The sequence below is a fragment of the Danio rerio genome, chromosome 3 (genome assembly GCF_049306965.1).
Source record: "Danio rerio strain Tuebingen ecotype United States chromosome 3, GRCz12tu, whole genome shotgun sequence".
NCBI lineage: Eukaryota > Metazoa > Chordata > Actinopteri > Cypriniformes > Danionidae > Danio > Danio rerio.
In genome coordinates, this window is record NC_133178.1 from 24,055,018 (window position 1) to 24,072,015 (window position 16,998).

Consider the following 16,998-nt stretch of genomic DNA (forward strand, 5'->3'; position numbering starts at 1 on the left):
AACTGGGAGAGATTCTGGTGCTGTTTTGTCATATCATGCTTGCTATGTATTTTATAATTCTCTGGAACATAATTAATAGTGAACTGTAAGCACTTCTCTCTTTGTGTCGTGTCCTTTGGAAGGCCAAATACAGAAACAGACAAAGCTCTGTGGAAACAGCCGTGTTTAGACGCATTTTTAGCTTAATCTCTGCTATAACGTTACAGCGCCTCTGGCCACGGCCCTTACCTGCTCAGTTTGGATGCGCAGTAACGAACCTTTGTGATCTTACAGGGGGCGGAAGTATTTTTTGTAGTCCCCAAAATTCGTTCATTGTAGGCTTTGCTAAGCTAACTCTGTAAAACCCAAGGTCTCCCTTTGTATTGAACTTAGAACTTTTTACATTCAGAGATGTTGTCTATGTTCACACAGGTACAAAACTAAAGTTTAAAATATGATATCATGGTGGACCACGCCTTTAATGTAACTCTTATGTGTTCTTTAACCAAGAAAATTATTGTTATTATTAATAATTATAATTTGTGAAAACACAATTGTACAATGGTACATTTCTTCATTAAATCAAACTTTTTATTTGTGGGTTTGTCAAAAAGACCTTTAAGTTTCTGTGTGTATTCGCAGATTGATTTATGCTAATGAAATGTCCTCCTAAAGGATTCAAACAAAGTTTTTTTCAACAGACACAGGCCGCATTGATCTAGATATAGGCCTTTATATTATTATTAATTTTGTAGGTATCACTTTATTATTATTATTATTTTGTCAAATTTTACTTACATTGCATCTACATGCCAACTAATTCTCATCAGATTGTAAGTAGACTGCTAGGGTTGGGGTTAGTGTAAATTGACATTTACTTGCAAAGTTTCTTATAATCAGTTAAATGTCTGTTAAAGAAGCATATCAACATATATTAAGCAGACAGTCTACTAATACTCAAATAAGAAGTCATTTGCATGTTGCAATGCAGCCTTTAGTTTACATAATCTGCAATAGTGACCATAAAAGTCTTACCATTTTGTAAATGGCATTTTTTTGTAATAAAAGTATTTACAGTATTTATGTATTTAATTTAAACTTAATTATAGTTTAGTCTCTACACATACACTTGACCTGCATTCAAAGTCTACAGACCCACATTAAGCTACTTTGAGCAGCGCAGAGCACACAGAGCTCTATTTAACCTGTGTCTATAACCTCTACCCTCTGGATCTCTCCACGGACTCACACACACACACACAGAGAGGGATTTCCAGGTCACGTGTCTGACCCTGCAGCTGGTGCTGACGGCATGTCGCAGAAATTTCAGGCCAGTTCCTTTTCTTCATACTACAGAGATTTTAAGTACTTCTGCTGCTGCACAAATTTCCAGTGCAAGTGCATGTGCGGACAAAACTCATTAATTTCAGAGTGTATTTTTGACCATTGCAAGTTGGCTGATATTAATGGAAGAACTGCTGTGTGTGTGTGTGTGTGTGTGTGTGTGTGTGTGTGTGTGTGTGTGTGTGTGTGTGTGTGTGTGTGTGTGTGTGTCTGTGTGTGTGTGTGTGTATGTGTGTGTCTGTGTGTGTGTGTGAGAGAGAACGCACCATATCCCTCTGGCAGGTCAGGCGGTGTGTGTAGGTGAGTTCTGCTCATGTAGTTTCTGTGTCTCTGAGAGCGAACCCTCCGCTCTTGCACCCGTGGGTCGTCTGCAGGTACACCCGCTGCCCCGTTGGGTGTCATGATGGGTGTGTTTTCATCCACCAGGCAGCTGAGAGGCCGGCCAGGGCTTGAGTACTCAGATGCAGGCCTGTGTTTGTGTAAACAGAAAAAGGATGCATGAGATAAGGGATAAAATGTCCCTAAAGCTTGTGCTAGCAACAATAAGATCATGGGTTTGATACCTAGATAATACACATGATGATTAAAACATGGTGGCTCTAAATGAAAGTGTGGGTTAAATGTAAACTGGAAATGTTGTAGAACTTTTGCGGATATGATTATTTTAATGAAAAAACATCTTCAATTTTGAAAACAAATCCTAAATTCCGGGAGTATAGAATTAGCATGCATAGAGAGGACATGTCCCCACCAAAATCTACTGACTACTAAAATGTCCCCACCAAAAATTTAGATCACTTAAAAACAAATCGTCAGCATTAACCTACACATGCAGAAAGGGTTAACTCGTGTTCTCTGCCATAAACACATAAGAACATTGTGATTGGCTGAGCCTTTCACCGCTGTCATGTGAGAGGCTGTATCTGCGTTCATATTTAATCAGCGCCAAAAATTGCGGTTGACTTTTCCAATGCAAAAATAAAGTGTGTGAGGAGGGTGACATTCATAGGTCCCCACCAATGTCAGGAGCAACTCTACGCCCTTTTTAGATTCAGATTTCTTTTCTGAAAGCAAGAATTGCATCTGCATATTTTCATATAGTGCATTCCATCATGACTCCAGTAATAAATACTGATATCAAACCATCCTATGGTAGCCCAGTATGGATTTTTTTTTTATTATTAGGGGGCCATCTAAAAAAATAAATAAAATAAAAAAAATTCAAAAACATTCTTTGAAAACCAGCCAACAGGCCAGACAAACACCCGCAGACCATCTTAATCTTTTTTTAATAATCCTGAACGATTGTAGCATGTTAGACTGCACGAACATGGCTCCCATGTCACAATGTAAGATCTCAGCCGTCATAACGTGCATTGAAAATGCACCAAACACAGGTGAAAACTCCCCCGGAGTTGGACATCATCCACCTGTAACACTTTCACTATCCCACGTTGTGAAATGATTCCTCACAGCAAACAAACAATATGTAGCGGCAATTTGCACACAGCGGAAAAAAAACAGTTTTGACATTTCCCCGCGGTCATTTAAATTGTCACATGGATTGCGTCATCAGATTCTGCACTCTTATTGGTTCTTGGATTGACGCTCAACGCAGCTGTTGTCACACTGCAGGAAAGTGTCTGAAATCTTCTGACACTGATAGAACTTCATCAGAGGGAAAATCTGATTGCAACGGGCAATAAGCAGCTGTCTGTAAATATGTCAAACCAATGATCAAAAAGTATTGAATTACTGGTAATTGGATGTTGGCCAGATTAGGTAGCTTTACTTGGATATAGGGAAATACCTACAACACAATATTAAAACAGTACAAATATTTAAAAATTAATATTAAAACTGTAAATATCAATATTAAAAGTGTACAAATTGGTAAAAAAGACAAACAAAAAAACGCCAGATTAATAGGGTAAGATGGCGCTTAGCTGGTTGAAACATTTAAAAACCTTTTAAAGCCATCGTGCAGACCAGCAAACCATCTAAGGCTTTTTTTTACTCCCAGAAGAATAACTGAATGCGTTTGTTGGTGTTCTAGGTTACAGATTCATATTAAACTGTACAAATTTATATATATATATATATATATATATATATATATATATATATATATATATATATATATAAAAACCTGAAGATTAATAGATTAAGATGGTGCTTAGCTGGTAAAAGCATATTCAAAAACCCTCTAAAGCCAGCGTATAGTCCAACACACCATCTAAGGCTGGATTATGTTGTTTGTTTGTTTTTCCAGAAAGCCACTGAATGCTTTTGCTGGGTTACAGATTCATATTAAAACTATACAAATTGGTAAAAAAAAGACAAAAAAAAAACTGCCAGATTAATAGGTTGAAATGGTGTTTAGCTGGTTGAAACATTAAAAAAAAAATATCTAAAGCCAGCAAACAGTTCGGCTAACCATCTAAAGCCTTTTTATGCTGTTTTTTGATTCCCAGAAGGATCACTGAATGCTTTTGTTGGTGTTCTGGGTTACAGATTCATGTTAAAACTGTACAAATAGGTTTTTGCAGTGAAAACCAAAGCACTCAATGACCCTTTGGCATGACATTCAAATCTCAGTAGTACAGAATGTCCAGTTGCTTTGGATACTAAATTATTAAATGTAACATATCAGCGCTGTGCAATCTCAGTAGACAAACACTGGCAAACAAAATGAGGAGCTGAATGACTTTCAACGGGACATAGTCGCGGACCTGCAGCCTCTCCAAACAAGGGAGTGAAATTTTCTGTCCTGCTCCAGCTGCCCAGGTCAAGCGTAAGTGCTGTTATTGTGAAGTGGAAACATCTAAGAGCAACAGCAGCTCAGCCGTGAAGCAACTGGCAACACGAGCTCAGCGAATGGGGACCGAGTGCTGAATCTAGCGCATAAACACAGCCTGAACTCGCTTTCAATATACCCACTGTTCCACACGGTTTCAACACTTCAGAGGTTCAAAACGTCTATTTGGCTTTTGTGGCTGTAAACTGTAGTGTGTGCTGAGCATTAAGACCAACTGAGTCTTGTCAACACATTACCTCACTAACATGCACCAAATCCCCACAGGTATACGATAACGTCTAGAGGAAAGACTAGAAACTGAAGCTGTAGAGTAGAAACAGAATAGCATATGGGTGTTTCATCAACTACGTGATGTATTGGCTCAGCTTTTGGAGTAAACCCTCTGTTATTTGAGGTATAAAATGCAGAAGATTAAGACTTGAAGGAATGCAGTCCAACACACATTTTTTTTTATTTTTTAGATTTCAGTCTTGGAATGTTGCCTGGAATGTTTCTTGGTCTTTATGGTTAAATGTTTTCTTAAAAGTTTGAGATGCTCCCAGACATGGCTTTATATCTTTTATCTGTACTCTGGATAAATTTAGGTCATTGTCTGAAATGCCTAAGATGACAGATGTGGAGGACACACAATAATCTTCTGTCTTGCAAATATGAGCGCAAACGAAACGACCATCATATTTAATAAAACTCTGTAAACCCAGTGACCTGGGCAGTTATTTGGGTAGGCCAAAATGCCCTGATCATACAAGACTTAGTTTCAGACTGCCAACTATTAGCATCTCTGACAAAAAAAGCTAAAAAATAATAAATGAACGAAGAAATAAAAAATAAATTGCAAATCAATATTTGTATATATATATTAGGGCTTTGCGATAAAATCGGTATCGATATTTATTGACTGAACACCAATGTCAATATTGATAAAAAAAGATTCGGTATGTAGTTTCGGTATAATGCGCTATCGTTTTATTAAAATGTGTCTACTGAGAGCGTGCCTTGGAAGCAGTGCCAATAAGCTTGGGGAAAAAGATGCGCGACATGCTCGACGCGCATATGGGAACAACACTCACATGTTGAGCAAAGAGCGTGCATGTGACACATGCGTATTTTCCAGGCGCATGCATTACCTAGTTAAAAAACATCTGAACTGAATGCCCCGAGCACACCGCAATTCATGTAACTAGAACTAACCAATCTGCTTCACACTCTGTATGGAATATACAGTACACATTTTAGTAGTAACCAATTAGCTCAGACAAACACAGCGCACCCAAACCCGCAGTGCTTTTTACTTTTCTGCATAAGCTTACATCGGAGCTGCAGCAATGATTTGTCCGTTTGTCATCCTCTGAGAAAATGGTTACGATAGATGATAGGGGAGCGCAAGCACAAAGTCTATTGCAAATGGTCAAGGAATCCACGCGGAAGCGCTTGGCACTTCAGGTTAAAATGACAACACATGCAAAATGAGTTCTGTGTAGCAGCAGTGAGAAGATTGTAAATAAAAAATTGTTTTTTGGTTTCTTTTCTTGTGCATTCCAGCCACTAGCTCCCCGTCTGGAAGATTTTTAGCATAGGGAGTAACGTAGTCATTCAACTGCACAATTTGTAAAGTTGCAGTGTGTTTTTGAATAATGATGGTTCTTTCCTTTACTTGAAAGTTTGATGTTTACTGTATCATTGCTATTCACACCTTAAAGTTTGCTTTGATTATTCAGTATGCTTTGCTATTGCACAGACTTTATAACATTTTATTTATCAAGTTTAAGAGTCTCTTTAACACTTATGTTTATTTTTTATTAAGAGATATTTTGTTTAAATATTTTTGTTTTTTACTCTTTAAACTATTTGCCTTACTAATGTTGGTAAATTAAAAATATTCATTAATTATTTATATAGTATGGTATGAAACATCATATAGTAATAATTTTCTTTTGCAATATCGCACAGCCCTAATATATACACAAGTATATTGCAATTAAAATAAACCAAAACACCCAATAAAAGTAAAAAATGGGTCAAAATAAAATAAAAGCAACATATAAAGTTAGAAAAAAATAACCATAATTCAACTATAAAAAATAAAACTATTGATAAAAGTATAAAATAGTTGTCAAAAATAAGTATTTAAATAAGTAATTAAAAATAAAGGTAAATAATGGTCAAATAAAGTTAAACAAAATAAAGCACACACCCACAGAGACATACATATATATATATATATATATATATATATATATATATATATATATATATATATATATATATATATATATATATATATATATATATATTATACAAACAAAACAGCATAAATTTTAAATAAGTAACACAAATATCAATTAAGTTTAAAAAATTAAATAGTAGAAAAAAATGTAAAAAATATATATAAAATAAAATAAAGACACTGGCACTACTACAAAGGAAAGCTGACCCCACCTGGTAGGTCTCTCCCACTGGGTGCTGCGTGTGATATGATTCAGATACTGGATCCGGCCAGATGCAGTTCTCCTCTCCTCCCAGCTGCAGACAGAACACAAAGAGACATTCATACAGACGAACAAACAGACAGACAGACACACGCACATGGCGCAGGAACAAACACAGGGCTTGGATAAGAGCGCTGGCTGATACTGTTGAGTATCTGCGAAAGATAAAAACACAGTATAATATTAAGCTTAACTTTTTAAGAGTTATTTCACATACCCATCAGGCAGGTCATTGTCAAACAGACGACTGCAGTCCACGACTGGCCCTCCGCTGCCTATCCTGTCCCGAGACTGAAGACTAACTGTTGATATAAACACCAAAATGAGTGTAAGACAGACATGGCATGGATATTTAGCCGTTGATGTGGCCTTAAAAGTTTGGACTGGTGACCAAGCGGATGCAGGTACAGTCCCCACATAGGCCAATGAACACAACTTTAATAAGTCAACACTGTTCCTAATATTGAAACATTAGTAAAACAAGCTAATCCCATTAATATAAAGCAAATAAAGAACAAATACCAAAAAACCAAACATGAACAAAAACGCATTAATGCATGAATTGTCAATATATAAAAAAGTTATGTTGTCAGGCATTAAAATACCTCAGAAAAAAACCTTGCAATTTAAAATACAAAACACTTCAATAATAAATTAACCTTGACTTTTTAAAGAAGATATATCCGTTTATACTACCAATAATGGTTTAATATCAGTTTTCACAATGATTTTCATAATTTTCATATTTCTAAACTTCGTATAAAAAATAGGTTAGTTTAAAGTGTTTAGCACAAGCGACATAAGTAGTAAAGACTGCTTTGAGGATCAGACTAATAACTACTTGTTTACACTCATGATCAACTTGCAACTGTGACTCCTCATAAAGCACACAGCTTGTGATGCAAAATCTGACATTTAGGAATATCAGCAAGTTCAGACTCTCAGCCATGGGAAAGCATTCATTTGCTGATGAACGAGTGCTTGTAAAACCTGTGGTGTGGCCGTGGGACACAAATACATCACCACCCCACAAAACTCTTTATTGGACAAGGAACAATGTGGCTCTTCGACAGAATGAAAGAAAATCGCAGAGGAATATCAAAGCGGAACAGATAAATCAAGCAGGATGAGTGCATTTTCCTTCTTTGCTCCCAAATGAGAGACATTTATAGGGCTCTGAGGCTAAATGTGCGAGTTTTACCATCATTAACCATTTAATCCCACACTATATCAGAATTTGTGAATTTAATTTTTAATTCTGGAAGTGTTGCTGTTGGCTTTGGGTGAGAATTTAGAATTTTAAATAGAAAAAAAACAGTGTTTTGATTAAAATATAAAACGTCACATGATCAGTTTACATAAGTACCGAACCGTGAAATTCTGATACCGTTACATCCCTAGTGTATAGACTACCAGTCACAAAATGCGGCAAAAATCCTACATGACGGTAAAAGTTTGATTAAGGAGTTTACATGTTTGTACTGCTCTTCAATAATGCAACTAAAACTGGCAAATTCAACATGTCTTAATTTGATTTTTGATTTCTGGTTAGTTCGATTAAGACTTTAGTCAGATTAAGGTCATCAAAAATTGCTGTTTACATGGTAGACTCACTCTCAGACTATTGTCTTAATCATATTAACATTGGATTATTTGTGTCCATTTAAACATACTCTATGTCCAAAAATGTAGCCCTGTGTATCATCAGTATAAGGAGTAAAATCTACATACTTAAATTTGAAGACTTTATTTTTTTATTAAACAGGAATGAATAGCATAGTAAATGAAACTTTAATGAATAACATTGAAGTGCCAGTGCTGGTGCGACTCAACAGATAATCGGCAAAAAGAAAAGCTTTGGAAATACCTGACAGACCACTCACTCAAACAGGCAAATATTTTGTAACTCACCTACTATCTGTCCCCTCACGGTATCGCTGTCATTGGGCCCTAACTTGTTCAGGTCCAAACGCTGATCTGTAAAAAATAAAAATACGCAAGAAAAAAATGAGCAGCAACATGTGAGAAACTGAAAACCTTGCATGTCATTTGCGTCATAACCTCTGACCTTCTCACTCTGCAAGCTATCAGAGACTTTAAAAAAAACAGCTTAAAACGCTCCACTTTCCATCTGTGAGGTCACATACACTGCAGGGCTCTGTATCTGTGTGTGTGTGTGTGTGTGCGTGTGTGTGTGTGTGTGTGTGTGTGTGTGTGCGTGTGCGTGTAAACACACACAGAGGCTGCTTTATTCCTCTCAGACTGTAGATGTGCCGATAGGAGTGAGGCGCTTCCAGAAACACGCTGGGGCTCTCTGTCATTGCCGGAAAGAGAGAGACAGGAATAACAAGTAGCCTGCAGACATTAGAGAGGCCACTATCTGTTCTCACTCTCATACACATACACACACATGGAGTCAGATCAGGATGCACAGCTAGACTAAACAGGCCTGGAGGAGCGTCCACCCACCCCAACACACCCGACTCACATTTAAACTCCTTCAGACGGTCAAACACCTGCAGAGAATGATGACTACCATTACATGACTGAATAGGAATCTTGAACGTTGTGTATTGCGAATCTTAGGAGCTGAAAACAGGCAGGAAATATTTTAAAGTACAGTAGACAATGTTTTTATTTAAATAATTAAGTCAACAGACACAAAATATATTGAAAAAATAAATAGAAATTCTATTGACTAATATTTATGTGGCTGTTATTGATAATCAGGTAGATATTGATGGAGCATCACTGTTGCATTTTCATTAATAAAAATAAATGGGCTTGACATATAATTAATGCACAAACACTTCGTGCACTTCTCATGTGTTTGATGGACGGATGGATAAATGGATGGATAGACGGATGAAACATTTGATGGATGGATAAATGGATGGATAGATGGATTGATGAAACATTAAATTGATGGACGAATAAAACAATAAGTGGATGGATGGATCATTAAAACATTAAATTGAATGAATGGATGGATGGATGGATGGATGGATGGATGGAAGGACGGATGAAACATTAAATGGCTGGCTGGATGGATGGATGGACGGACGAACGGACGAACGAATAAAACATTAAATGGATGGATGTATGGATGACATTAAATGGATGGATGGATGAAACATTAAATGGATAGATGGATGTAACAATACTTGGATGAACGGCTGGATGGATGAAACATTAAACGAATGGATGGATGGATGGATGGATAGATGGATGGATGGATGGATGGATGGATGGATGAATGGATGGGTGGATGGATGGAATGATGAAACAGATTGAACAGATGGATGAATAAAAAAAGAATAAATTTTAATGGGTAGACTGACAGAAGGACGGACAGATAGATGGATGGCTGGACAGATGAACAGACAGACTGACTGGACATTTAAATGAAGACAGACACATGAATATAAGTAAAAGGATGCACTCAAACAATTACTTTTGCTGCTTGATCCCCTACTTATTTATTACAAGTTGAACCAACACAACTCTTGAGTTATTTTGGTGACAGTTTAATTCGATTTAATTAGATTTGTGACAATTATTCAGTTAATCCAATTTGTGTTGGGAACCCTAGAACTTTGGCTGGATGGAATATTGTATGAAAATACAGGTGGACAAATAAGTGGATGGATGGACAAATTGATTTAAAAACAGATGGATAGAGAAAGGTTTGAATAGACTAATAAATATAGGGACAGACGGACGAATAGATTGATTTCCATTTGTTCCTTGTGCTATTAATTTGCTGAATTTTAATGGGAAGAGGTATTCACTGTTTAAGTATTATTGATGTTGTTTAATGTTTGTCTTAAGTGTGTGTGATAGGTTAAATATGTTGTAAATCTATTACACTGCAGAACATATCATCCCAAAATGGAACAATAACACTTACAGTAAAGTATAGATAGACGGTCAAAGATAGATGGAAGGTTGGAGAGAAAGACTGTTAAACGATCAGAGAGACAGAAAAATGAATCCATGGATGGATGAATGAATTGAGAGATTGATATTAACAGACTTACACAGCAATAGACAATTGAATAGAATGATATATGGATGACTGGATGGAACAGATGAATGGACAGACATGGATGGATGGATGCATAGATGAAAAGACAGATAAAAAATTGAACGGATCATGCAAGAATTAGCAAAATCAAGTCCATTTATTACAATTGCTCAAGAAAAATCTAGCTTTTAATAGAATATCCTAGTTAGTGAAAGACTGAAGAAAAGACAGAAGTACGAAGAGAATGAGAAAAGACAGAACGAACATAGGGGCGCAACAGGAAACAGTGAACCGAATCACTTCCAGCTGTGGGAGCGGCTGTGGGTTTCCTGTGCTTATCCAGGACAGTGGTCACGCTGGAGGGTTTCTAGGGAAAGCCTGCATTTAAAATGGTCTAAAACACAAGCATGGGACTGGAATGCAGCCAGGCAGACGGTGACAGGGGCCCTCGTACCCTAAAACATACCAACTTAGTTCACTAGCATAAAACATTGGATACTGTGTAGCAGTCAGATATATGTAAATTCACAAATAACAAATCATCAATCTGAAAATGACAGTGTCCAACCAAATTAGCACTTACTATGGTATTCAAAATGTAAATGTAGTGTATTTTATTTAAAGGTAGCCCACTTTAGACACACAGCCATTGTAGCACATGCTTCTAATCTCTCTGAGCCAATTATGCACACACAAGAACACTTGAAATCTGTCTGAACCAGTTACATGCACACACACACACAACTTTTAAACCCATGTTTTCTAAGCTAATTATACGCACACTAACAAACTCTATGTAAGCCAATCATACCAAAACACACACACTTACAGCCTGTGTCCTTAAGTCTGTTAATAGAGTTGGAGAGGAGTCGTACGCATCCCAGGAATCCCGCTCCCTGTTTCTTGTGGATCTTCTTATGGTTCCACACGCTGATGGTGATGGAGTCTGACTTGCCGATATATCTGGAGAGAGAACGAGAGACGTCACTTTGAATCAGATTTTCTATCACAACCCAATTTAAAGTGAAGCAGACTCAGAAGTCACAGTCTCGACAGTGCATGGTGCAGTTTGTTAGAACATGCAGTGTGAACCATGAAAATATGTACTCAGAGGGAAAGATCAGCTGCTTAATGTTCAGACACCACTCCAACAACAACACCAACAAAAAACAAAACAAAAAAAAATCTAGGGAGTATAAGTGTGCGTCTGGGATAAAATATTGCACAAATCACAGCTAAGGCTACAGCCAGTGGCAGGGTCTAACTAGCACTGACTATGAGACATCATAAAACTAAGCACAACAAAGAACAGGAGACTAGAAAAAAAGATGATGACAAGGAGGAAGATGATGAAGAATAACTGCAAAAAAGATGACAGAAAGAAGCAGTAGATTGAAATGACAGAGGAAGAGGACAAAATACTATAAAAGAAAAAGGGAGGAGAAGACTGAAGCAGAGCAAGATTATAATGAAGAATAAGATATTTAAGTCAGAAATAAGACAAAGAATAACACCAACTTTGCATAAAAAAATGAAATTAGTAATATTTTATATTGTCATTATGTAATTGTGCTCATATCTGCATGAAAACTAATTTGTTTTCTGCTTAATTGTAATTTTAAAAAATATATCAAATCATCTCATACAGAAAATGACTGGCTTGAAGTAAAGCATGTATTTCTATAATACTGCCTTAAAAAGATAAATAAAAATATCTTTATTTAATGAAAAGTGCTATACAACTAAACCTGAATTTACCTGAAATTAAAGGGATACTTTTTGACAATGAAAACTCTGCCAATAATTACTCAACCTGATGTTGTTCCTAATTCCAAGGGCAATTTTGTCTTCAGAATATATATAAAAAGATATTTTGTATGAAATCTAAGAGCTCCCTCATCCTCCATAGACAGCAAGATTCCAGAGTCATTGAAATGCAAAAAAAAAAAAAAAAAAAACAACGTCCTCAAATCAGACCATATGTTTTAAACTGAATATTATAAACCTACAATGATACTTTAATGTTACATAAAACAAAAATAATGACTTTATTCAACCGTTTCTAATCGTCAGTGTCAGTATAGGGTTTGCATTCATGAGCCTTAATGCATACGCTGTTTGAAAATGCACATCCAAAGTATAAGTCAGCAGCATGAACAAATGTGACACGCTTCTCTTCCTCCGCTGACTGTGCACGCACCTCATGAAACGGGCGAGGCTTTTATACTTGCTACGTTCGCCGTTGTGATATTCTTTAAAACAACAGGGGGCGGCTGAAAGTTTCCGGAACTACGTCACATCATTAATATCATTCAATATTTTTAAACAAATTGTTTTTATTATTTTTATTAATTATTTTAATGATTATAAAGATTTTAATAACCATTCAAGATTTTTAAAATCAAACTTTGATGCATCACTTGCTTTTGTTCATATCTCGGACAGTTCAATCTATTAAAAGTTATTAAAATATTAATTATACCCAAGTTAATTGAACCCATGCTCTTTAATCACTCTTGTTCAACTTATAAAGGCTCATGTTTGGATCTTTTTAACAGGGCTACAGGGGGAAAACAGCTCAAACGAAGTTCAAGAGCATCAAGAAATCTCATGCAGTTCTCTGGTTTTCTCAGCAGCGTATGCATTTCATCAAGTTCTACATAAAACTCAGCTGGTTTGTCTGAAGGATTTGGCATGGTGTTAGACAAAACAAATGATTCCCTTAAAGTCAGGGAACAGAAACACCTCCAGAGCTGGACATCAAAAGGAGCAAGCCTGTCAAAAAACGTCCAAGCAATGTCTGAACGTTCTGTAAGCCTGCCAATGGGACAGAATCCCTGGGCAAAAGATTCTGTTTGGACTGAAAACCAATCAAAGATGTGGAGGAGTAAAGAGAAGGAGAAAGGGAAATATAAGGGGTAGGATGAAAGCAGCAAGAAGACAGAACGTCAATGACTATGGATGTTCTGAGCTAACCGAGCCCATACAAACCCAAACATTCAGTTCTTTTCGGTCTGATCAGAAATAATTTAACAGACATCTGCAGAGAAGAGCACAAGCACTGCCGTCTGAACAGCTCTTATTCATGCTATGTAGGAGAGTCTTCACAACAATAGTTACACACACCAGACAAGATCTTGTAGCAACAAGTTACCCAACCAGACCACAAAGTGACAGAGCTAAACAGAAGTCAAGACAATAAACTCGAAACCTGTGCTGTCAACACTTAACAACAGATAATTATGGTTTGTGTATTTTAAGTTCGTCTGATAAACTGTCATCACACCTGACTGATTGTTTCTGAGCTTTCCCAGGAAATACCAACAATTTATTTAATGACTTAGTCAAAAAGATATGTCCCATAAAATGACACTTTTAAAAATTTTATTATACAAAGTACCAAATTAAAGTACCAAGTACCATAAATAAATGCATCTCTTAGTATTTATGCACTGCTGAAAATACAGTGCAGTTAGATCAAACCAAAATTGTGCTTTCTGTAAATTAATGTATTCAATCATTTTGGTAAATTCAATTTGACCTGACCCTAAAGTTGGACAGCTTGTTTTTGATACACACACACATGTGAAATAAAAATATATTTTATAGTTAAAAAATGATGCCAGGTAACTTTTCAGCATTTTACTCCCTCAAGGACAGACCTTGACATTTCAGCACACGTAGTATTTATTTGTTTATTTATGCTTGCTTGGTCTCGATTTCTAAAAACTAACCAGGATAAGACCTGGTCAGAGTTTAGCGCTGCACTACTTTAATCAATGTCCAAACGTAACACAATTCCTCTCAAACACAATGTATTAACCCAAGCATCTAGAGGATCTTTTGCTTTCATTGTGTGTCAGTCTCCCTAAATCTGGGTTAATGTTTTAATCTTACTGCTTATGCTCCTCCACTGTAAGTTGCTTTAGATGAAAGCACTGCTAAAGCATACTGTAAATGTTAATCTCGGTTGATAATGTTACAGTTTGATTTTCTCCCACTTGATTCTCACTATTATTTTTAGTTGTTCACGTTACAACATCATATACAATTTGTTAATTACCAGTTGCCAACATCGCATAATTGTCAGATGCTTTCTGTTACTTATACATTCAATTTAATTTAATTCATGTTTATTTCTATAGCGCTTGTACAATGTAGATTGTGTCAAAGCAGCTTAACATAGAAGTACTAGTATATTGAATCAGTGTCAGTCCAGTTTTCAGAGTACTAAAACTGCAACTATGGGATATGAATTTATGACCTCAGCTCCAATATTGTTTGATGTTAAAAATCTAGTCACAGTGTAACAAAGTAAGATTTCCTGGCATTTCTGTAGTTTGTAGTTGTTGACATTTTGTATATAAAAGTCACACTGATTAACCTTTCAGCATCAGATTATACTGAATGAGATAAATATGAATGAGGCTTGTTTTTTCTACTGAGAGCTGACTGGATGTATTAAAGTAGGCAGAAAGATCTGGAAAAGAGTTTGGGTTTATTGGGTTTATAGTTATTACAACAGACACATCCCTTCTCACCATTTTTGTTTGCTGACAAAACTGACAGATGTAGCAGAATGGTTAAATATGTTAGCCATGTCCAATTCCTAAGATATACATAATTGGACAATTTAAAATGTCCCAAAACACCAAAATGCATTTTTTGAGATGTGTGACAGATTTACAGTTGAAGTCAGAATTATTAGCCCCCGTTTATTTTTTCCCCCAATTTCTGTTTAACGGAGGGAGGATTTTTTTCAATGCATTTCTAAACATAATAGTTTGAATAACTCATCTCTAATAACTGATTTATCTTATCTTTGCCATGATGACAGTAAATAATATTTGACTAGATATTTTTCAAGACACTTTTATACAGCTTAAATTGACATTTACAGGCTAACTTAATTACTAGGTTAATTAGGTTAACTAGGCAGGTTAGAATAATTAGACAAGTTATTTTATCACACCGATTTGTTCTGTAGACTATCGAAAATATATATATAGCTTAAAGGAGCTATCAATAATGCCCTCTTAATGTTTCTAAAAAGGTAAAACTGCTTTTATTCTAGCAGGAATAAAACAAATAAGACTTTCTCCAGAACAAAAAATATTATAAGACATACTGTGAAAATTTCTTTGCTCTGTAAAACATCATTTGGGAAATATTTAAAAAAGAACAAAAAAATTCAAAAGTGGTTTAATAATTCTGATTGCAACTATATTTATGTTCCACTTTGCTAAAAACACTATTTGCTTGTTAATGTGACGTCACACGTAATGGCTTCAGGGTCCAAGCGCTTGCAAACTGTATAAAATGGACTCATAAAATGGTAATAATGAACATTTCCAAAGCGATGTAATACTTTACAAAAATGATGTCATTGAATTTTCAGCATATCTGTTCATTAAATTATGAGAAATACTTGGTTCAAACCAATCAGCTTGCTCTATTGTGAACGAGTTGCAACTTCATTAATATGCATAATATAGCTTCAAAGTAGAGCTGGGCGATGTGGCAAAAAAATTATCATGATAATTTTATTTCATATCAGTCGATTCTGATATTTATCATGATAAACGTAAAATCTTTATATCTATCAATTTTATAAGATTTTCAGTATGGCAATCGCTTTGTCCAGCTGATTTAACACATTTAGTGAAATGTTTTAGCTGTCTGACAAAATAAATAATAAACAAAAGAACAATCTTAATTCCGCATTTACTGTACAAGTTTTCAACAACCAAAGACATTACAACTTATTGGATATTATTGTTCAACATCAGAAAAAATAAAATAAACCCAGTTTGGAACAAGTATAAGGTGAGTTAATGGTCACAGAATTATCAGTTTTGGATGAACTCTAAACAAGGCCTATGCAGACTCTCATTTTACAAATCGCTCATCACAACGAAAACATGCGGGGAGCCTCTCCATTTACACAGCGAGCTTTTGAGCTCTCATCTGAGTTTATTCTTCCGAGGTAACTCAAGAAATCTATCAGTGCTGCATAAAGACTATCCAGCTCATGCTGCTGAGACCACGCTTAGTTAATGAATTAAAATGAAACCGTGAAAATTGTTTAATGGATTGTTTTGGCGCTAAAGCAAGGTAAGCAAAAAGCTTACCTGGCGGATTTGTTTTAAAGAGCTTCACCTCAGATGTTATACGTTCTTTTTGTTTATCCTGTAGATAACTGACCAACAAAATATACATCCAAATTAAGTTACACATTATGCAAAACGAAATTCGTTGCAAAAAGATACATTTTCAAGGAAATATATATATATATATATATATATATATATATATATATATATATATATATATATTTTTTT

The 16,998-nt window shown here is 35.7% G+C and overlaps 1 protein-coding gene across 6 annotated transcripts in view; it reads right to left on the minus strand.

Annotated features, from left to right (window-relative positions):
• smurf2 (SMAD specific E3 ubiquitin protein ligase 2) overlaps window positions 1-16,998 on the minus strand; it is an 88,206-nt gene that overhangs the window by 29,709 nt on the left and 41,499 nt on the right. For 4 of the 6 annotated variants that reach the window (XM_073942395.1, XM_068217315.2, XM_068217312.2 and 1 more), the window contains 5 exon segments: window positions 11,487-11,620; window positions 8,542-8,607; window positions 6,848-6,932; window positions 6,581-6,664; window positions 1,590-1,792 (listed from right to left, as the gene is read on the minus strand). In XM_073942395.1, coding sequence (XP_073798496.1) covers window positions 1,590-1,792; window positions 6,581-6,664; window positions 6,848-6,932; window positions 8,542-8,607; window positions 11,487-11,620 — 572 coding nt within the window. 6 annotated transcript variants of the gene reach the window in all.